This window comes from Ylistrum balloti, unplaced genomic scaffold, assembly GCF_031769215.1.
Source record: "Ylistrum balloti isolate Yb309-2 unplaced genomic scaffold, AGI_CSIRO_Ybal_v1 Utg370104, whole genome shotgun sequence".
In the NCBI taxonomy this organism is placed as follows: Eukaryota; Metazoa; Mollusca; class Bivalvia; order Pectinida; family Pectinidae; genus Ylistrum; species Ylistrum balloti.
In genome coordinates this window covers 1685081-1708559 of record NW_026782129.1, presented here as the reverse complement: position 1 = coordinate 1708559, position 23479 = coordinate 1685081, and the positions used below count along the sequence as shown (strand labels likewise).

General features: G+C 33.7%; 1 protein-coding gene across 7 annotated transcripts in view; it reads left to right on the top strand.

Annotated features, from left to right (window-relative positions):
* Nucleotides 1–15807, top strand: part of LOC132550060 (tripartite motif-containing protein 2-like) — a 57508-nt gene extending 41701 nt beyond the window's left edge. For 3 of the 7 annotated variants that reach the window (XM_060214064.1, XM_060214065.1, XM_060214066.1), the window contains one exon: nucleotides 8818–11674. In XM_060214064.1, the coding sequence (XP_060070047.1) occupies nucleotides 8818–10489 (1672 nt within the window). In that variant the 3' untranslated portion in view covers nucleotides 10490–11674. Of the gene's footprint in view, nucleotides 1–8817; nucleotides 11675–11715; nucleotides 11793–14111 lie in introns of those variants that run through there. The other 4 variants (XM_060214070.1, XM_060214067.1, XM_060214071.1 and 1 more) reach the window with 4 other exon arrangements.
* The last annotated feature ends 7672 nt before the right edge of the window (nucleotides 15808–23479 follow it).

The following is a 23479-nucleotide window of genomic DNA, read 5'->3' as shown; positions in this document are numbered from 1 at the left end:
ACTTTTTCTGAAATTATGCCAGCCGGGAGTACAATACATTTAGGCCATCGGATCTGGTTCATAGTGAATTCTTTGGATAGGTAGGATGAGGCATAATACTTCTCTGATATGCTGAATCTACTATGAGCACCTTATATTTTACTGCAGGCCGATTTGGTACATGACATCAAAGAACTCGAGTTCTTGTTAGTGAACCTTCATCTCATTAGCAACCGATATAAATAAGACTGTGTACATGAAACGAAAAAGCTCTGTGGTAATGGAAGTTTGAATATATATAACTTAACCAGGTATTTCTTTACTGACTAATCATGGTCAAAGGAAGGCAGAACATAGGTAATAACTACGACATAGGATTAAATTGGTGTTAGGGAGTCGTTTCCTCTAAAAGTGATTTTATATGCAATTTAATGCTGTTTTTATTTCACACAATGTTAATTGTATTTTCTTTAATGATGTTGTGCATCTAGCATTTATATTTCACACGGTTCTGAATTTGTACCCAAAAAACTGTAAAAATAAGCTGAGAACGGATATCACAGATTTCTTACACATTTAGAAAAATGTGGAAATGAAAATATCTTAATATCTTTTAATGTTAAACAAATATATATTCCACATATTTATGGTAATACCAATACATTTTATACCAATGCTATTTTTCCAATCTTAGAAAACGTTAACCGAATGAGTTTATATTTTAAAATATACATTTTTTTTATCAAGAAACAGGTTTCTCTTTCTCCTACGCATTCTAAAACAGTGAAATAAACAATGAAGTCCTTTGGTTATATGATATTTAATGTGAGTGGTAAATTAATACATGCTGACTGAGATATAGGAAGTTTTATTGCTGAGATTGGTATCCCCAGAAACATTGTTATTGTTTAACGTTAATTTTAAGCTTTGAGCTCTGTGCCATACGCCTGTACCTCCCAGGAACAGGAAGGGAACCGTTACATGTATATTGCTAACCAATAAAAAAAGATTCTGCAACTAAATCTAGACAAATGCAAAGGTCAATGGAAAATATTTGTTTCTACTGGTGTTTATCCTGAGATAAGTAATATGAATTATCATCTTACTTGATATTTTATAACTATGGAAACTGCACGTGCCAGAACATGTGTTTCTTTCACAACAATATTATAAGCAATGCATTGGCATTATGAAGTTAAAACGATAAGCGTAAAATCGTTTGTCTAGACTTCTAGTTTCTTTTTCATGATCTGCAACTATAAGTACAACCTGCTTCCTCCGTCGTCACAAAAATACCACCATGTTCGTGTAGAGATGTTGTTCTTTCGAAGAGCAATGCATACATGTGTGTTGAAATAGACGAAGATTTGTTCGTCTTGGAAAATGACACCAAAGGAACCTTTTATTTACATTCTGGCTTACTTCCATCGTTCTTTAACAAGCCACAATAAACAAAAGTATCATATTTGTCCTGATTCATTGACAATTGACAATGGTATGTTTGAAATCCTAAGGCATGTTAATGATGAAGGTAAACTGGATGGATAAAGTACGCCTTTAAATGACCGTAGCTTCAATGATAGTGAGTTAAAAATGGAAATGAAAAATAACTCATGAGAACGGCATGAACTATACAACATCGTCTTCTGAATCGACATCACCGCTAGGTAAATTTCAGGAAAGTTTGAAATTGTGGCAACCAAAACTATATATAAAAAAACACTGATTAGTCAGTTAATAATCACCATGAATACATGTTAAATTATCGGATGTAACCATACATTAACATAAAAATGAATGCATACAACAAAACAATACTCAATACTATTGTCTGGAGCTAGTACCTGGTTAACCTCTAACCCGTACGAATAAAAACAATACCATTGGTTTAAGAGCAGTTTACTACACCTTTAAACGAAACCATTCTGCTTTATCTAACCAAAAATGAAAGACAAATGTACCTGGCGTACAAAAAAAAACAAAAACAAAAACAAAACAAAATATCCGATACTATGGTCTGGAGCTAGTACCTGGTTACCCTCTAATACTCTAGATTTTATAACAATAGAAATATTGTACGGAAATATTTCTAGGTGTTTTACCGAAAGTGCATTTTCCTGTTATGAATTATTACATATTTATAATGTATTCAGATCAAAGAAGTAATAGTGTTCGGCATAAGGGATGAACAAGTAGTTTTCTAAAGTGGCGTACAGACCACAAGAACATTACTACCATCTCCGGGTTATCAATAGGGTACTCGGTGACTCTCTCAGTCAATTTTCTGGTATTGAGTGCAATGAAGCATAAAGTGAATCTGGAACCTTCATCTTAGACAACAAGAAGCTGAAAGGTCATACCGAAACACATCGCTCTTTGCCGACATTACTTCGGAAAATGTAAATTTACATGTACTTAATTTTGTTTGATTCAATTCGTTCCTTTCGTCAAGAATTTGCCTGGATGCTTCCTGGTTTTATTAGTAGAGTATTGATTAAAAACATGTTTTACCACTGAATGCACTTGTTTTCGAGATTATATACGCTGGGTTGTATAATAGAACAACTGTTCGAGAATATTACATTGGGCTAAGATTATGTTGACATGCTGGTATTTCCTGGTTTTTATTATTCAACTTAACATAATTGTCGAATTAATTACATATTTTACTTATCATATTTAATGAAATGTCGTGTCTATTGCTTTTGTCCTCGCGTTCTAGAACAATGTACAAGCAGAAAACAAACATAAGAATTTATTATGTTGATATCAAATTCTGTGGCGATAACAGGATACAGTCTATAACATCATTGTGGTAGTGAGTCTCACTATGCCAGCACGAGCTTATTTCTGATCCGAGCAGTGATTAAAACCATCCGTACACATGTTTTAGTACGCGCACGTACGAGGTGCACGGCAGGGGAGAGAAGACTGGTACCATTATTCCAGGGGAGTGGTCGTTCATCTGACGCGTGCTGAGAGATTAAAAGGGCACACGCCATATTTAATAAATAGTGAAAGAGGCACACACAGATATATATTAATGGCCAGATAAATTATTAAAGGTGCTGTGTTTTTGAGTGGAGGAGGTCTGGAAATAAATTCCATACTTCATATCGTTAAATTAATATGTTAACTTGCTGCAAAGAGTTATCAGTGCCGTGAATAAGCCATTCTGTTTTTAGTTTTCGATTCTAAAAATAGAAATTTCTATATGAATTATGTACCTGAAATACGTTTTAATTTATGGGAAGCGCACAGTTTTTTTTAAAAAGAATATATTAGTTATAGACAGGCGGAGTATTTCTAATTACAAAATATATTATTTTGTTTTCTAAGCAAGAAAATTTGCAATAACACTTAAACGTAACTTATATCCAAGTAGTCGAGGTGGGTTGAAACATTTTTCCTATGAATTACTAGACCTATCTTTATTTCGGAAGTAAGTGATATAACGAGTATATGAAGTTCCTTTTAAATTAGCCTTTAGCTTAAAAATAGCTCTCTTCGCTGAGAAAGCTGTACCAGTTCCCAGACATGTTATCAACGTTAAATCTCATATGTCTGCTATCTTTAAAACGTCGACCAATGCTTTAGTCTCTAGAGGTTTACACGGCTGTCTTTACACAACTCTTATTTTATGTTGAATTGAAGTCCTCCTTTCCATTTCTTGGGTGTCTATGTCAAGGAAGCGTAATTGAGCTCGTTTTCATTAAACGCTGATATCCTGTTTCTCATTTTTGTTACAGCAGAGTTTATTACTGCTCATCATCGTGCAAACAACATTTTTTTCTAATTTCATAATTTGATTTCATTTATAATCTAATTTTATAAATTTATCCTTTGTAAAATAACGTGTGTACTTGAGATACCCTTGAATCTAAATATATCTATCTCATTTATATGCTAAGAGATATTGCTTGTTAAACATAGCGGTCTGTCTGTGTTTATATTCGATACAAGTAAAAGATAATTAGTAATTATTTACATGGCAGTGATACCAGACCTCATAGGAATACCAGGACATCCGCATCCCTAAATCGACGTCTCCTTGGAGTACTTTATGACGTAGTCAGCATATATCTAAACACCTAGTCACCATACATCAATTAACATGCAATGTATCTCTACGTAATGCCTCATTATTCACATCCCTCCCATACTGGTTATATGCGATGCGGTATGTATTAGCTTAATGTATAATCCCGTCCGTATGTTTTAAGAGTGCTGACCGATTTCAGAAACATAACAACGGTCTTATAAATAGAGAATACAAGAGAATATATGTTTTATGTTGGTGAAGGTGAGGAAAGACGAAAGTGGCGAGCCTCTGATATATCTGTTCCGAGCCGAAATGCAGATTATATTTTAAGAAACCGGCTATGTATTCTATTTATTTTGTAACATTGATTGAAAATCAGACCATTGAAAAATTTAAACAGTTTTGTTGTTCAATCGTTGTCTTTCTGATGTTGACGTTACGCTGAATTTTGTCTGGTGACGTCCGCCAAAAATAATTGCTCGCGCGGAAACATAGTTGCCAATTTCGACGGATTTTACAGCAATTTTATGATTTTTTGCAAACAAACTTGTCATCACAACTTATGTAATTGTTGTTTCAACAGTTCTTTATATTTTTATTATGTAATATGTAAGTAAATTCATAAAGTAATCTTGTCGAATCAGTGCACGTGCTAAAATACAGCTGTTTTCTGTTACTGCCGAATACAACAAAAGTATATCTGGCAGATGTGTTCCGACATTGGCAGCTCCAGTTGCAGGTTAAATGATATTTACATAACGATGGAAGAGATACCATTTGCGTAAGAAAACATTATATATTCGGCTATGAGAAAATGAATTGTTCAAATTATCAATAAACATTATCAAAATTATTATAAGCAAATAATAAATTCATAAATATTGTGTTTATTGCATTTTAAATTGTTGATGATTTGTTTCTGCAATACGTAAACAACAACTATCATTTGCTGAATGATTGAGTGATGTGAACACGTGTGATGCCGACACCCAGATATCCCGAATCCCAAATGAGATTTTTTGAAGATCGTGCTAAATTCACACAAGTGAATGCACCTTTCATTGCAAGTTTGGAATTAGATGGTAAATAAGACTGCGTCATGCAGCTGTGTGATGCTAAGGGCCAAATATTTTTTAACTGAAGAAGGAACTCAAAACTGAAAAAAAGAAAATTTTAAGATGTCAAATTCTGGATGTAGGGTACACTAGTCCCACAATTCAATAAATTTCGTAATTGTCATGTATGTATGTAGGAAGAATGTCAATTACAGTAAAACAAGCTAAAGTTTTCCACAATTCGAATGAAATTAAACTTGGCATGTAGATTATGGCAAACTTCGGGCACTTAAGTGTCACACAGGAATGTCTACCACCTGCAACATCAAGGTTTGTATAAAAGTCACAAAGGGGAATAGCATTATCAATAGAAATTTATAATTAGATAGATAAGAGCCAAATGATAGTGTATCATACAGCTGTTTCATCCTTTTAAGACCCCGTGCTTCTAAGGGCCTAAATTTTGGAACTTAAACTGCTGGAGAAAATCAAAGCTGACCAAAAGAAATTTCAAAGTCCAGATGGGGAGGTGCACAAGCCCCATATTTCAATGATTAAAATATATACTTGGCACAGTTTAGCGAGGGGTTTTATACAATGTTACTTCCGATATGTGGTAAACCTAGACATGCTGCATGTTGCAACAAAGGCTTGTTTATCTATAATCAGTGACTGAATTATAATGTATGAGGGAGGCATTGGAGAAACCTAACTTACGGAACTGATTGAGACTCTAATAACGTCATTATTCCTGGGATATCTTGCTGACGAATTTAACCTGGATTAACCAGGTGGGTGATTACCGTGCGATATAATTGGAGAGTAATGTTGTAGTATATCCTGTCGTTATGAGAATATAGAATGAAGTGCATCCCAAATGTGTGACGTTAGTCTCAGTGGATTTTCCACTACAACAACTACTTACCTTACTTACTCAATAAGAATAACAAGATTCCCGTTATCAATATGGTAGTTAACGGTCAGTATGACAACCACATCGGCGTTGTTTAATAAATGCTAGTTATCCAATATACTAGCCAGTTTTTTTTTTAACAGTTATCTAAGACATCGTAAAATTTTCTTTTTGTAAGAGGAAATCTTGACTATAAAAAAACTATGTTATACATTTAATATGCCTTTTTTTAAAATAAGATTTGCGTATATCTGGAAATTGTATTGCAGCCATGGTTTATACTTTGCCTAATTAGTAAAAAGCCATTGGTTACCTCGATAGATACGCTTCGTCATGCGGCTTAAAATCCCATTACTTGCATGCACGATTGGCACAAGAAGGTAGCCAGCGGTGCTGACGAACAGCTGATCCCACCATTCCAGACTTTAACTAGGCGATATACATAGATCTACTTATTCCGTGATATCCTCTTCTTCTCATATTTCAATGCCTGACGCAAAACCCTATGATAACCACCTACTGCTATTTATCCAGAGGTCTTAGCACAGCAACCGTTTGATATCCTTAGCAACCCTTAGTTGTTTTTTTATGGTTTGGTCTCGGATTAACGTTTCATTTTGATCCCAAAGCCACAAAAATGTGAAGGTTCTGACCGTATTAGCATGCTTAACGTATGACGAACGGTTGATATTCGTGCTTTGTCTTCTCTGCCAACTTCTACACAATATACGTGCCTTGTTAATAAACATCAACTAATATACTAACAAATATAAATACTCCTCGTATTCTAAGCTATACAACATAATGAAGAACAGAAACAATGGGCGACGTTTACTTGTAGGGTTCATAACCACATGAACATCAGTTTAAGACTCATTGTAGTAACTGGTGATTATCTCACGAAACAACATACGGGAGGTCCGTCGAATGACATGAAACATAGATGTCAGTGCTAACGTTAACTGACGAATGGATTCAACATTTTTTTTTACAAATTTTGTAAAGATAGGTATTGAGTTTCTATTTACGGAGAAGGCGATGATGTCATAATGTAAGACCCTCTATTGCATTCATCTTAGCTTACCATTAAACTTGATCCGTTTATCAAACAACATGTCATCAGTTTCCGTATTCATATACGTGAAAATTACATAACATCTGTGTATCAATTATAGGCTCCTTCCCAGTAATGACTTTGTTAAATAGTCATGTTTAACAGTGAAAGCGGTATATTGTAAGCTTACGGGGCTGCCGCACAACATTGCAATGAGTGTTGCATTTGGCAGCAAATGCATGGGATAAAGGAACAGTTTGCCAATCAGTTGAGGTTTTCAAGACCTACGATACTGGGATTAGATTTTTCATAATATATTCCTTAAAGCAAGATATTTTGTTGGTGTCCAATTTTTGTCCAAGATATGTAACTTTTTGCAAACTTCAACTTCCTTTCGAAATTCAATCAACGTCACACAGACATACTAATATGTATATTCGTCAAAGATATCAGCGTGTTTCATGAATCAATGTCTTTTAACATCAGAATTTGTAAAACATAGTTTTGTAAATATTCTGACAACAAACGTTATATAATTCAATTCAGTATTACCGTTTCAACATATTTCCTTCCATCTGTCTGAATAAGTTGTTCTGCTAAATTCGCTGTTTCCTTGTTTGAAATATGAGAGAAGTTTTTCACTGTCACAGCTATATGTTTTTACAAGATTTCAACTTGAGAATATATATGTATCAAAGCAGCAAAGGCCACACAGTATGTTTCCATATAAATGTGCGAACTTTACCTAACAGTCTGCTAAACTTAGTTAGATGGATGTATTATAATCACTTTCACCATATTATCGGCTGAAACGTTGTGAAATGCAGTGCTCCGGTTTCATTTCGTCTTAGTACTTTTTATATGGATCGGTTGGGATTTCAGCAAAGCTCCGTGATGTTAATGTTTAATTACATAGTAACATTAGCGTTAAGTTTTTATGTCTATGATATTATACACAGTAATGTGGAGTATTCCTTTTTTTGTTACTATAGTAACGTGAAGTGTTACTGTATATGTTACTATGGTAATTTGGAATGCTACTTTTTATGTTACTATAGTAACGTGGAGTGTTACTGTAAGTGTTACTAAAGTAATATGAAGTGTTACTATATATGTTACTAAAGTAATGTGGAGTGTTACTTTATGTGTTAGTACAATAATGTGGAGTGTTAAAGTTCAGGTATACTATTTTGCATGTTGAGCATGAATCATACGGTCCAGAATTAAATCCGATATATAAAATATATTCGCCGTTATGTACAGACTACATGTCAAATACAGCGGCGATGCTAGCACTTATATATCTATATTAAGGTGATCTGGTCATGTTAGCAACTTAAAAGTTGTGTGCATTTGTTTAATTACACCTGCACCATTAACACGTATTTGTAGTTTGATACTTTTATTGTCAAGTACTTTAGCAATGCCTGTATTTGTGTCTGGTGTATATCATCAGTGTTTTAACGCATCCCAGTCATGCAAGGATATGTGTCTGGTGTATACTTATCTGTGTGTCGATTACACTATTGTTGTTTTTAAATCTTTTAGAAACGGTTCTTAATATCAATGCTAATCAAATTTTCAGTCCCAAGGAGAAATCTTAACATGTTTCATATTTGCTGCGATTTTTCAATTTTCAAATTAACGGAAATGAAAGAAACACGAATAAGTTGTTATATATATAGATATAACAATTGAAATGTTCTTCGCTGTTGTTTACCTTTGTTTTGACTTTTCGCGTTTATTATTCATATATCATTGTTGTATGTTCCAGGTATCGACGGAGACTTGAGCGAGACAGATATTACACTACGTCCATTGATTACAATACACTCAACAGTATGACGAACCAAACCTCAACTACTGGCGGCAAGTTAGCCCAAGAGATTAACGACGAATTTCTCACATGCAAGATTTGTCTTGAAGGATTCAAGAACCCGAAGTGCTTAGATTGTCTGCATACATTTTGTGAGCAATGTATCGACAATCACATCATGTCGGAATGTACGTATAAGAAATACAGCGATTATCGGGAATTTACCTGCCCTTTGTGCCGGAAGCGGACTCAACTTCCGCTAGGGGGCGTTAAGAAGTTGCCTGACAACTTTCTGGTATCGAGCTTAGGAGAGGTGGTGGCAAGACAGAAACCATCAAAATTTCCTTTTTGTGACATCTGTAAACTTGTTAATAGAAAGCATCGTGAGGCTTCATCTAAATGCCTGGACTGTAACAAACTGCTGTGTAAAAACTGTGTGGAATTACACCGTGAAACTAAAGTCACAAAGAATCACAGCATATTTGATGTAGATATAGAAAAAGATATTGAATGTAAGGAGCACCAAGATGAGGTTGTCAGGTTCTATTGTGAACCATGTGAGGCATGTATCTGTGTTCTGTGTACCTTCAATGAGCACAAAGACCACGAAATCTCTCAATTTTCGGATGCCGTAGAAAAGTATAAGGAAAGTATTCAAAAGCTCTTAAACTGTTGTAAATCCAAACTAGAGGTCTACGATCGTCAGCTTCTCGCTCTTACTGCTTGTGAGGCTACCATCAAAACAGCTGAACAGAAGATCCGTGACACTGCTATTCAGTTCATATCTGACATTAGAAATAGAGAAAAGCAACTTATAGATGATTTGCATTTTGAATATGGACCAATGGTTATGGATTATGTCAACAAACGCAGCGACCTCCAAGTCAATGTTGACAGCCTTAAAAGTACATGCAGTTTGACAGAGCTTGTACTTAAAGGAAAGGATATAGAACTTCTTCTCTTGAAGAAACAGGTCCAGGAAAAATTGTCGTGTCTTGCAGAAATTGAATTGAAAGATCTACCAAACACCGTTTTGAAGGAAATACATTTCGCTGCCGGCAATCTTGATATGGGTCATCTTCAAGATTCAGAAAAACCGGTTGTTTCGAAACCACAAAGATCTTACTCTGGGGCTGCACCTACGATAGCGCCTAAAGTCAGTACCAGCACTGTGACTACGCAGACAGATGAGATAGAAGAGGAGAAAGCGGCCCCAAAACCGGACATGACTCATCAATACATCCAAACTGTGGTGTATGGCAGTGCTAGCAATAACTATGACTCCAAGTCCACGGAAACTGAGCAGGTTGAAACTATGGAGAAAGGGGTAAACACCAGATCTCGAAGTCTTCAAAGTCTGACGTCACAACTACAGAGGACAAACTCTGAAGACGTAGCCAGTTCAGAAGCTACAAGTCCAGATCCGGTGACTTCATCAGGACAGGAAGCTCGAAGAAATCGTCGCCGCCGGGAGAGACAGAAGGTTGAGGTTTCGTCCCGGCCCACGACAAACAACCCATCTAATACCATGTTAGTAATGGCATCTGATAATGGTGGCCCCCTCCTCTCCTATAGTAGTAGTATTGAGGAGCATTTTTACTCTCCTGAAGGTAGCATTAATGAAACATGAACACCATGGTCAGCAGTCAGTCGGTAAACTGATAGATGTATCAGTGAAACGATTCAGTGCGGTAACTAGGTCCAGTAGAGTTACTCTCTTGGTAGATGAGAGAAAACATAAACTAGACATAAAATCACTGAATATTTGACATGCAACTATAGCAAAAGTTTTAATAGTAAACAGTTATATTTAAATAGATTATCAAACACAAATTTAAAAAGTAGAGAGTGGACCTATAAATAGACACTAAGTGAAGAAAAGGGAAGAAATAGCAACTCGCAAATAGAACAAGAGTGTTAAAGTATGTGGTAGACATCAGCAAATAGCAAGGTCTCTTGATAGCTATGGCAATGAAATGCATTGCAGACCTGTTTACGGTTAGAAAAACACTAATAAAGATTAGGAATTAGGATTGAACACAAATGAAGTAGACAGAAGATCTTAAAAGAGACGAGATATGATGAAAAAGGTACGAATTGCTGATCTATAAACGAATGAAGTTTAAGGAAAGTGATCACGTTTTGAACATATACTGATTACTTACATATCTATGTGAAAGTCGACAATACACAAGAAACACATTTAAACCGGTGGAAAATATGGAGATGTTAATATATATATAGGATATAAATTCTTTCAGTCTGTTCATTCTGCAGGGACATAGAATGTTGATGTAATATTATAATTTATAAGATAGAAATGTCTGTCCTTTGAATACAGAAATAAGCATGTACGTTAGCTAAAAATAAATGTATAATAGGCGATAAGGTATGATGTGCCTTTCGAACTACTTTTCTAGCAATAATAGTTAGTTTATGCTGAAATCTGTCTGGATTTAAGAAACTATACTTATTATATATATATATTCAGAAAAAATCGTTATGAAAAAAACACTTTTCGTATCACAGAAAGTTGGTGCATCGATGCTGAAGTAAACAACTTGATAACACAGTGCCTTAAAATTTGAAGAACAGAAAGTTATAAATATAATGGTAAAACTTTTTTTATAAAGCAACTAAAGAGCCTCTTGTATCCATGGCAATACAAACTGCTCTGTAAATAGACAATACTTTAATATAATTAAGTATTAAGACAATTTTTTTCCAATTATATTGTTAATTTGATATTATATTCCTGTTCATTGGATTGTCGCACTCACTTTTGAATTCACCAATTGTAGTTTGTTTTAATTTACTTAAATTTTATTTTTAAATCATTTTAATTTAAACGTTTAGGTATGGTTTGAAGTACACATCATCTTGATTTGCTTGATTTTCAACTTCCGATTGTAATAATCAAAAACATAACAAATGTAAGTTTCATTTGTTTAACCCATTTTTCGAAATGTGAACTTGCTTGATTCATACATGCCTTTTTCAGTTGATTGATTTGGCGTTTCCATTTGTAAGCGACAGTTAAGCTTTCTCTCCTTTCAGACTCAATGGTTCTCCACGCCTCGGTGTTGTTTTGTTCGTGTCCGTAGTTTGGCAGCGTGTTTATAACACAGTAATAGAAATCATTTTAGACATAAACACTTATGCTCAGTATCTAATGTACCACCACTGATAGTTTCGATCCGGTATGAGCAAATTTTAAGCATCCAGTATTTAACAGATTCACCGAAATTAATAACGGAAATGTGGTTATATATTTAGCATCAGAAATTATAATAAGATATCTATTGCTACTAAATCTTCATTTCCTATAGACTTTTCATTCTATCTAATCTTCATGTGAATCTGAATCAATCTTACTAGTGTGATCATCATTTCCATATGTCTAACGATTCATTTTGTAAGCTGCTTGCTATTGGTCCCTGCTACTTTTTTCCTAGAACAGTGAATGTGATTGGCTTATAATTCTAGATTTAAAACATTAGCTAAAAAATAAACCAATTCGTTTCTAATAGTCCGGCCTTGGAATGAAACTGCTTGAGCCCCAGCATCGATAATCATACTGGACTATCTCGAACAGACTCTTAACTGGCCTAGAGGGGATTCTGAGTTGTTGATTTGATAAGGTCCATGAAGTTTTTATTTAGTTTTAATATGTAAGAATTGAACGCACATCAATGTATTCAATTTCAATACATTATCAAGATATGAAGAGCTCTGAAGGATGCTATTTATAATTCCCAATTCACTAATTGATAATAACCTGGAAAATGATAGTTTACGTAAGTTAGTTATGTATTAATGTCAATTTGTAAGTAATTCCCGTGTAATGTAAACTTATCAATTACAACAGTATAATTATAAAAGAAGTTTCTCCCCGTAGATATTGTGTATGTAATTATCGTTAATTAACTGTGTAACCTTAATCGTATATATATATAAGTCGTGTCATCATATCATTCCACTCGGTATATATAGCACTTTAATATATGATGAAAATAGTTGACGTTATCCTTACCAACACAATGCCCATAAATAATGAAAAAATGCCATTCACTATATATTTCGCCCTACTAACCCATATCGTCACCTGTTTGTCTATATCTGTCTTATCTTTGATGTTTGAAATGTTATCTGTGTGTGTATGTATTGTATACTGGAAAGTGTTCAAATGTGCCCATTATTCTAAACAGATCCACAGGAAAGCAAAATTGCATTTGCGTCCTTTTGTCCTTATTAACGAATGTGGTGTTCAATTTCGTAATGAATAGGAAATTCTAATTACTAATATTACAATGTTTCCGGGTCGACCATGAAATTAATTACAAGCATTAGATTAATATATATTTAACAGGGTGAGCGTTTTCCAGTGTACATTATTGTACTGTCATCTACAAAGGAACCTTGGTTATAGTTTAATTACTTTTTCCTTCAATTTTCTCGGAAGATTGCAGAATAAAAGTAAATATTGTGTTTGTAAATCATAACTTAAAAAAAATCGTAATAACTTGTTTGCTTTACCTGGTTCCAATGTATACTTGTATTTTAACTAGATTACTAGTTACAATGTACACGATGCACATTCTACATAAGATATGTATATGACATTCTGTTGAATATCTTTCTATATTACAAATGAGTACATATTGTGTTACGTATTTCAATATTTTTGTACATATGATATATATATACATTTCATATATATGTTAATGTATTATACATTTTGAGAATATATATATATATATAGTTATCAAAATTATTTGTCCATTTATAGCTATTGTTAGCTTGAAAACACCAAACATAGCTGTATTATATAATCTATATACCTTTTGTATTTGGTTATTATATGAAGGAAGGAAATTATTAACTTTAATGGTTTTTTTTTTTTTTTTTTTGTTTTTGTTTATGAATGAATTCTAGCGCTGAAAATGTAAAAAAAAAAAACTCTCATTGATTATTTTCAAGTCAATTTGGATACATTTTTTCTAATTCATATTATTTATTCATTCATTTATTTCTAATTAATTTATTTTTATTTATTTTTTTCTTATTATTGTTATCAGTTGATAGAAAACAAAAGGACCCAGTTTCATAAGAAAAAATCTGTTTTCGGAATATAAGAAGTAAAATACAGAAAGGCTTCAAAATCAGTATGAAGCATTTGTGTTTGTTTTGTGAATAATATGGTAATAATAACTAGAGACTAGAACTTACTGTCCGTCTGTTTTTACTTCCAGGTGTATGCAGTAGAAAACCCGACTTATACCAGATATATACCAAGATAGCTAGGATCACTGTCGCCATGGATCTGTCCCGAACTTCAAACTTAATCCCAAAGCGAGGTTGCGGCACGTGGCTCTAGAACGTCTGAGACCAACGTAAATTTTGACCTTCAAGATGGCGGCGATGACCTTGCATGGAATAGGCTGGAGTTGACGGTCGTTATTACACACTTGGCGTCGACAGAAATATCATGACGACATGCTGAGTAATGAAGTGTTTATGTAACGGCCGGTAACTCCAGACTAGATATATATTACGTGTATGACCAAACTGCATTTTCAGGTCTCAATTTGATTTTGCTTTCGTTGAAAATCTAGTATATTTCTGTTTAAAAGCTACTGAGCGAAACGTGCTTTTTTGATATGCCCCTCAACTATATTAGATAGAAATCATATATAGTACACCTACAGCAAGCTTGAATGGCAAAGTCCAGTTTGTTTAAACTGCATAGAGAAGACAAGATGGCGTCAAAGTTTATTTGGGAACAGACGTTCGGAGCATGTCGTTTTTCATTATTTTGTATTTAAGATGTCACTAGTTATACTTATTATTTCATACTTAACATACGTGCTATTTAATGGGACAGATCCGAGACCCTAACCGTCATTATCCAGCATGATTTTCCTGATAATTCATTCATCTTTTTCTGCCTCTTTTACCTCATTTGTTTTGAGATTTTAATTGGATATAGATTTCACCACTTTACATAGATAATGTATTGATATATTCGGTCAACTCACCTATCCAATAAAATATCTGTGATGAAAAGTGTTTAAGTGCGATTGTATTATGTTAATCGATCGTTTTGCACTAAATATACAACTGTGTAGTCTTAAACAGTCTAAAATGATACTATAAAAGTTTAACATTTACACTTAACTATTCATCTCGATAATGTCCTAATTCACCGAAATTAATATGAAACTCATTCAGACTAAATCACTTAAATATGGCCTCAAGGCTTACATTTGTTTATCAATAACATCTAGTATAACTAGGTATACAATACGCATGTCCATAACACAGCTGCATGTCAAATAGATTAAGTATCACGTGACGTATCAAACAATAGGAGCCGACTGGACGATCGAAGAATAAAGATAAGATTGCATCTTTGCCAGACGAATCTTTTTGCCATGCATGACTGCATACTTACTTTGAACAGTATAATGGATATGCTATGTGATATAATCCGTAGATCATTTACTCTGTAGAGTCATCATAGCGACGCGACAATGCATGCTTTCTTTTTATTATGTATACTACTTAAATATCGTGAAAAGGTATCATTTTGTTACATTTCGAAAATCCATCCTAAAGATATATAGAATGGACATGTTTCCGGGACTGAAAAAATGTATGAAACTTTGCGTGGACTTTACATGTGTACAACTTACCTGTATTTCTGGAACTGAATGAAGCCATTTATCGTTCATTCCACATTTTTACCTGGAACTGGTGTACCTGTTTCTCAGTTGTCGCCCTTGGTGTTCGAAGAAGAAGAAGGAGTATATGAAAGTTGTATACAAAGTGACATTAGTACGTCGTGAAGAAATATTATCGGATATTTTTAACATTGGTAATATATGAAGTCAGTAGTATGTTTATGGAATCAGACATGTTACTCAATACACAGTGTTATCCATACCACATGCCTGGTCGTATTTCTTTATTTCGAATATAGCAGAAAACACATATAAAAAACTTCAAAATGGAATCACAATGAAATCAACTCAACTCAACTCAACTCAACGAAAATGAAATTATTTGCTGAAAGTGATCAGTTTATATCAATGAATACCGAAAATATGTTTAATACTTGTTTGAAGTGTGTTCTGAAATAATCGTTATGTGACGCAATTTTTTCATTGGATGCTTTCCATAATCTAATCCCGGTCATAGTCATGATTTCCGACGCCAGCCAAAGGTGACGGCCATCTTTCTTGCTGAGACAGATTATCGACATCTACTTTAGTTATTTAGTATAAAGACAAGCTAAAATGTGTCAACAAAATGTGGATAATAAAACGTAATATTCTATATGACATATTCTTATCGGTGCTGTGCTGTCAGAATGTGCCGATAAAGACAAATAGTTACACTAGGTGTTATTATCAACTTCAGTTATGATATCGCTGTTAAATAAAACCATGTTTCATGGTATTTTCTCTTATCTTCATGTTTCTATAACGAATGAAGCATGAATCCCAACCTCCAATTGAAAGAAACGTACTGGCAAATTAGGATCTATGTGCGATGTTTCTCCCCGTAGACTGTTGTTTTATCAATATGTTTAGCGAACAAATACCTTTACCATTCAGAGATAGATATGATAATTTTAGAGCATGTACACCAGGAATCAATATAAACAACAATTTTGATAGATAAACCACGTATATAAACATTTTAAGTCTTTTCCAACGTTTTAATCTATAATATGACCCAAATATATCAACAACTTTACCAAACTGTCATCCAATGTTAAAAGGGGCGTTTTAATTGGCTAAAAAACATTCGAGGGACAGTTTCCAAGAAAAGTCTTAGTTTGTGTTGTATTTCGTTGATATTGCAGTATATACATCACTTTTTTCACTCAAATCATTTCAGAATGGTTATAATATGCTTATTTTCATTTTGGTTTTTAAAACGAGACGTGTTAAACCGACAACATTCATTATCTAATCTCCAGTATATGCATTAAGATAAACATACTACCCCCTAAGCAATATTGAAAACATTCGAGGGACAGTTTCCAAGAAAAGTCTTAGTTTGTGTTGTATTTCGTTGATATTGCAGTATATACATCACTTTTTTCACTCAAATCATTTCAGAATGGTTATAATATGCTTATTTTCATTTTGGTTTTTAAAACGAGACGTGTTAAACCGACAACATTCATTATCTAATCTCCAGTATATGCATTAAGATAAACATACTACCCCCTAAGCAATATTGATTTTTTTTCTTTTCCCTAAAGAATATCAAAACTGATTGATTTCTTCTCTAAAAAGGCATAACTGATTTTATTCAAAAGTATATTAATAAGGATTGCTCTCATCTAAACAATAGAAAACTTGATTGGTTTCCTCTGAAGATCGGAGACATTGTGAATCGAATATTGATTCTATTTTCATCGTTTGCTTACCGGATACGTGTTCCATAACATAACATAAATCAACGAAAATATTTTGTGATTTCATACACTTTCTTTCTATTTGAATAAACAGTTGTATGCGTAAGAATACAAAAGAATAAACATAATATGAAATGCGGTGTTTTGTCAGAAGTAAGATTAAAGGACGACAACTCTAAGTGACTTAGATGCTTTCCTATATATTGTGAAATACAGCACTTCCTCATTTACCCATCTACGAACAAACCAGTTGTGTATCACGCTAACAGTAATCCAGGAAACAATGAATTGACGTAATTGTATCATGTCATGCTATTGTAAAGTGCTTCTTCCAATCGTCACTAGAAGGGAAAAGAAATTTGAGGCCCAAAATAATACATGCGTTTATGATATAATTCAATTATATATTTACATTTCATGTACAATAAACAAACAATTTCAAACTAAATATATACATCACTAGAATCATACAGCAGATAAAATGAACATGTTCATGATCGTGTTTTTTAAAGACATTATAATACTAGCAAACATGAAACAATAAACATTTAATTTCCAAATAGTATAATTACAGGTATATAGTAATAAACGTTTTGTCAGCATAAATGGTCTGTGGAATTTACACATCCTATTGAATGATAGATAAAAAAAATCTAAGATAAGCACCTTATCTACTAAGTGTCTCAACCGATCACATTGCACTGTTTATTTGGTAATAACATTAGGTACACTCGGATACTAAAGTCAGCGTCTACAACAGTAAGACTAAATGTATCGTATGCTGAAAAATTTGATCTTCTAGACCGTTCAGAACACACAATGCTTGGCGTCATTGGTGTACTTATAACACGTTCGAGGTGTCGATATTTTTCTTCGCAATACCAAACATGAAGATTTCTTGTGAATCCTTTCACGGCCAGTGGGAAACCAATTAGCATGATGACATTTAATCTTATCAGTGGTCATTTTTAATTCATCAGAATGGAAGTATATAACAAGTACAGGTATACACAATATGATTTATCAATTCAGTTCCCAGCTCTGATACTAGTATATGATATAATTGGCCTGTTATCCATAGAATTCGCATATGGTCAAGCAAAATGGATGGCGGCTCTGCTTGATTTTGTCACAGTTTTGTTTTAGAAAAAAAAACACTTAAAGGAAAAATGTACACGCAGACTCCTGACAAAGTACAAGGCGAATAAGATCAGATGTTCTAAAAGAGTAAGTCTCTTCTGCTTCATCGACGACCACCGCCATGTAAACATTGGCCAATCCAAGTAAGCAATGTCACGTTCTCCAATGAGGACAAGATATATAACAACGGGACCAACAGGAAAACTAACGAGAATCAAACACGTCCAGTATCGTACCTCACAAAAAACGGGGAAGGATTACGGTCAACATACATAACTATGTCGATCGTAAACCTTCCCCTTAAATTTATGAACCTACATCATTTGAAAACCCTGTGTTATGAGTTTGTCCATCAGTTTACGACTTCTTGCAGGCAAATCGTGATCATGGGAACAGAATATCGAATCAACTGCGATATGTAAATACTGTAGGTTGGGGATGGAGGTAGGTTGCTTTTTAGTTTTCTGGAGTGATGTGATTAAATGTATCTTACAGGTGCTATTCACTTGTGTGTGTTTTGTACAATTTTATAAATCCGTTTTTTAATCTCATACGGGATTTATGAAACTTGACAAGGCCAGAAAAAAATATAATCTTCGTTTCAAAAAATGGAAACTCATTTGTAGTCATATTTATAAACTATTTTTGAATTATTATATTTACGATCAGTTAGATCACGTTGTATTAACTATCAATAAATCAGCAAGGAGACTATGGATAATGACTTCAACTTAGGTTCAAGCCACATGAGATGAAATACGCATGTTTATTTGAAATTAACATTTGTGATGAACAACCTTCGGGAATCAGAAAGGAACCGACGCGGAAATATATTGATTATGGGAAATAAGTTAGTATGTTTCTTGTTTGTTTATTGAGGGTATACGATACAATATTGAATTAACTGCCCTGGCACATCGCTTTGCTTTCCACAATTAAAATGCATCTTAATATCTCCTGGGAACTCCAGAGTTTCATTAAATACTTTTCAGACATCGATAATTGATGTACAATTTTGATGCGATTTTCTAACTAGCCAAGAGCACGCTTATCAGTCTTCCGTAGTAAATACATTCATGACGTTCAAATGATTTTGTTTTCAACTCTTATCTTTTTCAGAAAAAAGTAAGGAACTTGTACTAAACAGAGCTGTCAATTAAATCCATCGTGACAATTTTCTATATATAGTAACATCACTACCTCCCCAACCTATGGTGTTTGCATGTTGCATTTCATTCAATATTCAAGTGGCTATTCTCAATATTACGATTTTCGAACGAAATATCGGCAACTGACAAACTCACAGCAAAAGGTTTCGATTGATGTAAGTTATTGGAGATTATACGGAAGTTTAATTGTCTCCATCATTACACAAAGACGTTGTAGTACATTCCCTTGTGTGATATGAAGTTATGTGGATTTGTTAAATGCTAGTTAGAGTGGCACATTTACTTTTATCATTAGGGAAGTTGACGTTACGTTTCTTCCATCACATTCAACAACAAAATATTTTGATAGTAAACATTTGTTGGTGTCTTGTTACAAAGTTGCAGTTTCTATAAATATCAACGTAAGTCAAATACTATCATTTATGTTTATTTATGAAAGCAGAACCTACAATATGTGACTGGAGAAATTAAAAGTTATCTTCGTAGAGATATGTCTGTAATGATGGCATCCAGCTAAGACCGGTCGTAAGGAGGAGAAAACAAATCAATACTGCTGACGTATACACAAAAGGACAATTCTGCAGTGATACTTATTTTATCAAATATTGCCACACAGCCAGCACATACAACAATGATAAACCAGAACAGATGATAATGCATTCTCTGTGGCAGTTTCAATAATAGGCATTAGTCAATATATTTTGACAGAATGGACAAAAGCATCTATCGTTAGTCACCCAATACCGGAAACTGATCCGTCAAAACGTATGTATAGTGTAGTAAAAGGACAGTATATCATTTCATGCAGAAAACTGTGAACTCCTATTGAAATGAAAGCTTCTGTATGAAGTGGACTTTTAAAACAAGAAAAATGTTGCATATGGATTAATGAAATAGGAAACAAGTTGTGATATATTTGTATAGTTTTTTCCTGAAGTAAACAAAAGAACTGTCAGCCGCTATCTTGAAGGCGTTTATTTATGCTGTGAAAAACTAAGCATCAAATATGTAAAACCAAAATTCGGGTCTCCTCTATGACAATACCAAGAATCGGATGGATACATCCTGCAGACATTTGGGTGATCGTAAAACACTTAGAATTGCCTTGTCAAAATGAAGAGAGGAGAATGGACTCATATTGATGTGAACAGATGTAATCGCCACAAGCAATGTTTATAATGGAATTTTTGTCAAGTCGACGTTTTACTTTGGAATACAGTATATATTTTCAGCTGTGACTTACAGTAGTTTTACCGACTTTGAAAAGGGGTATTTATATCTATTAAATGGTATGATGTAGCTGTGTTATCTACTTTTCCAAATGGCTCCAGTAGTTGGGTCGCTCTTTCCCAAAGGGAACAGTAATGCTAAATATCTTGTTATATGATACATTGTTTTTTGCTGAATATTTGCTATGGAAAATCATATCAATACAGAATATTTCTTAAATATAATGTAGGTAAAATATAGTGACAATTTGCTACAGAATATAACAGATTAGTCAACTTTGATTTTGACTTTCCGCAGTAAAAATGTTTTACTACATAGTAGTTGGCTGGAGATTTGTGTGGACTATTTACATGTCAACAGTCGTTAAGTGGATATCCTGATCTGATGAAAGTGAGATGACTCGAAAATGATCCAAACGTTTAATTTCGTCGCTGTATAAATAAAGACCGGATGTATTCTGATTAAAAAAAGACTATTTAAATGCATTTGAAGAAACATGATTTTATGCCAGATGAAAAAATAAAGATAAATTTAAACGTTAAATCTAACCGTTAATACATATCGACTAATCAACTCAAATAGGATTTCAAAATCAATTTCTATAAAATCGCCTTAATCAGGATTAGGTAAAAATGTCCTAATGTAACAATTAGCAATAAGCGCAAAAATGAAAAAAAAAAAACATATGAAAGAGGAAAAAATACATTATTATTGATAATGTTATCAGTCAATTCCAATGGGATTTAAGTAAAGCAATCCCTTCCGCAAAATGAAGAGTTAGCCTAATACATGAATAGTTTCAATAGGAAAGGTAATTAGGGATACATTTCAATCGATACTGCTATCTCCAGGACTTGTTCACACTCCACTCCGAGATTAATCGGAAATGCGGTATTAGAGCATGCATGAAGGTTTTATAATGATCACTAAATGTGGTTTTTTGTGAAGCCTATGGCTAGATTTTACATTAGTGTAATGTAGGGTTTTTTCTCTTCTCTCTGAATGAGAACAATTTTTCTTGTAGGTTATAGATGAACGGTTACAATTTGGAAAATTGTAGGATTATTATAATCTATAATGGCTGATGGCCATCGGTATAGGTTAGTGGTGATAACGGAGGTAAATGTCAAAACCATTTCCAATTCACCATACCATACAGATAAATATAGTATAGGTCATCGACATCACACGATTTGTATAAAGAGTTGATATGCTGTTGTTATTGAAAATGTTGGAGGTCTAATATACACTTACTAATACCAGTGAGCAGAAACATAATTTATTCATGACTTTAAAATTGTTAATTGCATTTGGCGTTGGTTCCATTTTGTCACATAACGTTATTTGACCATGAATGCGTCGATTTACAAATTACATTTTCTCCTCAAAGTATGAATAGTTTATAAGCTGTGTTGGTAAACAGATGAAAACATATTCTGTGTACGAGGTCCCCAAACAGTACGTTCGAATGTCCATACTGTCAGCGGGATGATTAGATGTAACCGATAATAACGGAAATGCAATATGTGCCTCCTAGGAGTTGTTTAGTGTTGTGTCAACTGCTTAGTGATGGGCGACCTAGTAACAAGCGTATATCGAGATGTGAACATTTGCAATTGAGTGGAAGTTGAGTGAAAGCTGGCGCCAGATCTGACAAAACTGGATGCGTCATCTCCAGGTAAGGTTTAATAGATTTAAAAACTGAATTTCACCAACAGAAATTTGAACATAAACATGTAAGTGTAAAGTGATCCTTCGAACAAGAATTTTTCTTAGATGAGATTTTGTTGTATTTCTATTCTATCAAATATGCACAGAAATCATTGTCATACTTTCACATAGAGTGTGTATTTATACGAATGTATGTCTCCTATATTGCATGGCTATCTATCGTTAAAAAAGAAGTCATAAGTTTTATTTGTATGATATGAAATTTGCTGCAATCATAATATTGTTCACAACTAGCTATTCTAAGCTATATCACCATCAACTCGTTTACAACATTTTATCGCATGATGGATAAGAGAGGATTACTCTGAAATTCCAATTTGATATAATTTGAGACTTCATTCAATAATGAAGAAAGTACCATCAACCAACGGAAATGGTTATATCATAAATTAGGCTCATACAGAGTCTTCTATATTAGATCTTGTCTACGAAACGATGCTCACTACTATCAAATTGTGTTTTTCAACCAAGAATGTATTCTCTCATACATCTAGAAATTGATAAAGGAAACATTAATCGACCCGAAGGAAGTGTCATTATTTGTGTATTACTGGCCAGTAAAAAATAGATGATAAAGGTTTTCTTGCCGATCTTGCATTTTTGCTATTGACTACCTAAAAAGGTTTCAACAGCATTTTACATTTTCACCATACAATAGATGGCGTCTGCTGATACAGTGTTATGTTTTATTGTTTTTTCAACTTGTATTGATACCGAGTACTAGAGTTAATGCCACACTACACGACATGCGAGTGATTAGCATGTCAATAATTATATATACATATTCTGTCTATTCCTGCTGGTATTACATAATACTTCAAAGTTCAATGTCCTGCTTTCGCTTCTTCTATAGAACAAATACCTCTAAATAATTAATCCTTGCTTTATGTGCATTTTATTGCATCGGAGGAAGTTGGTT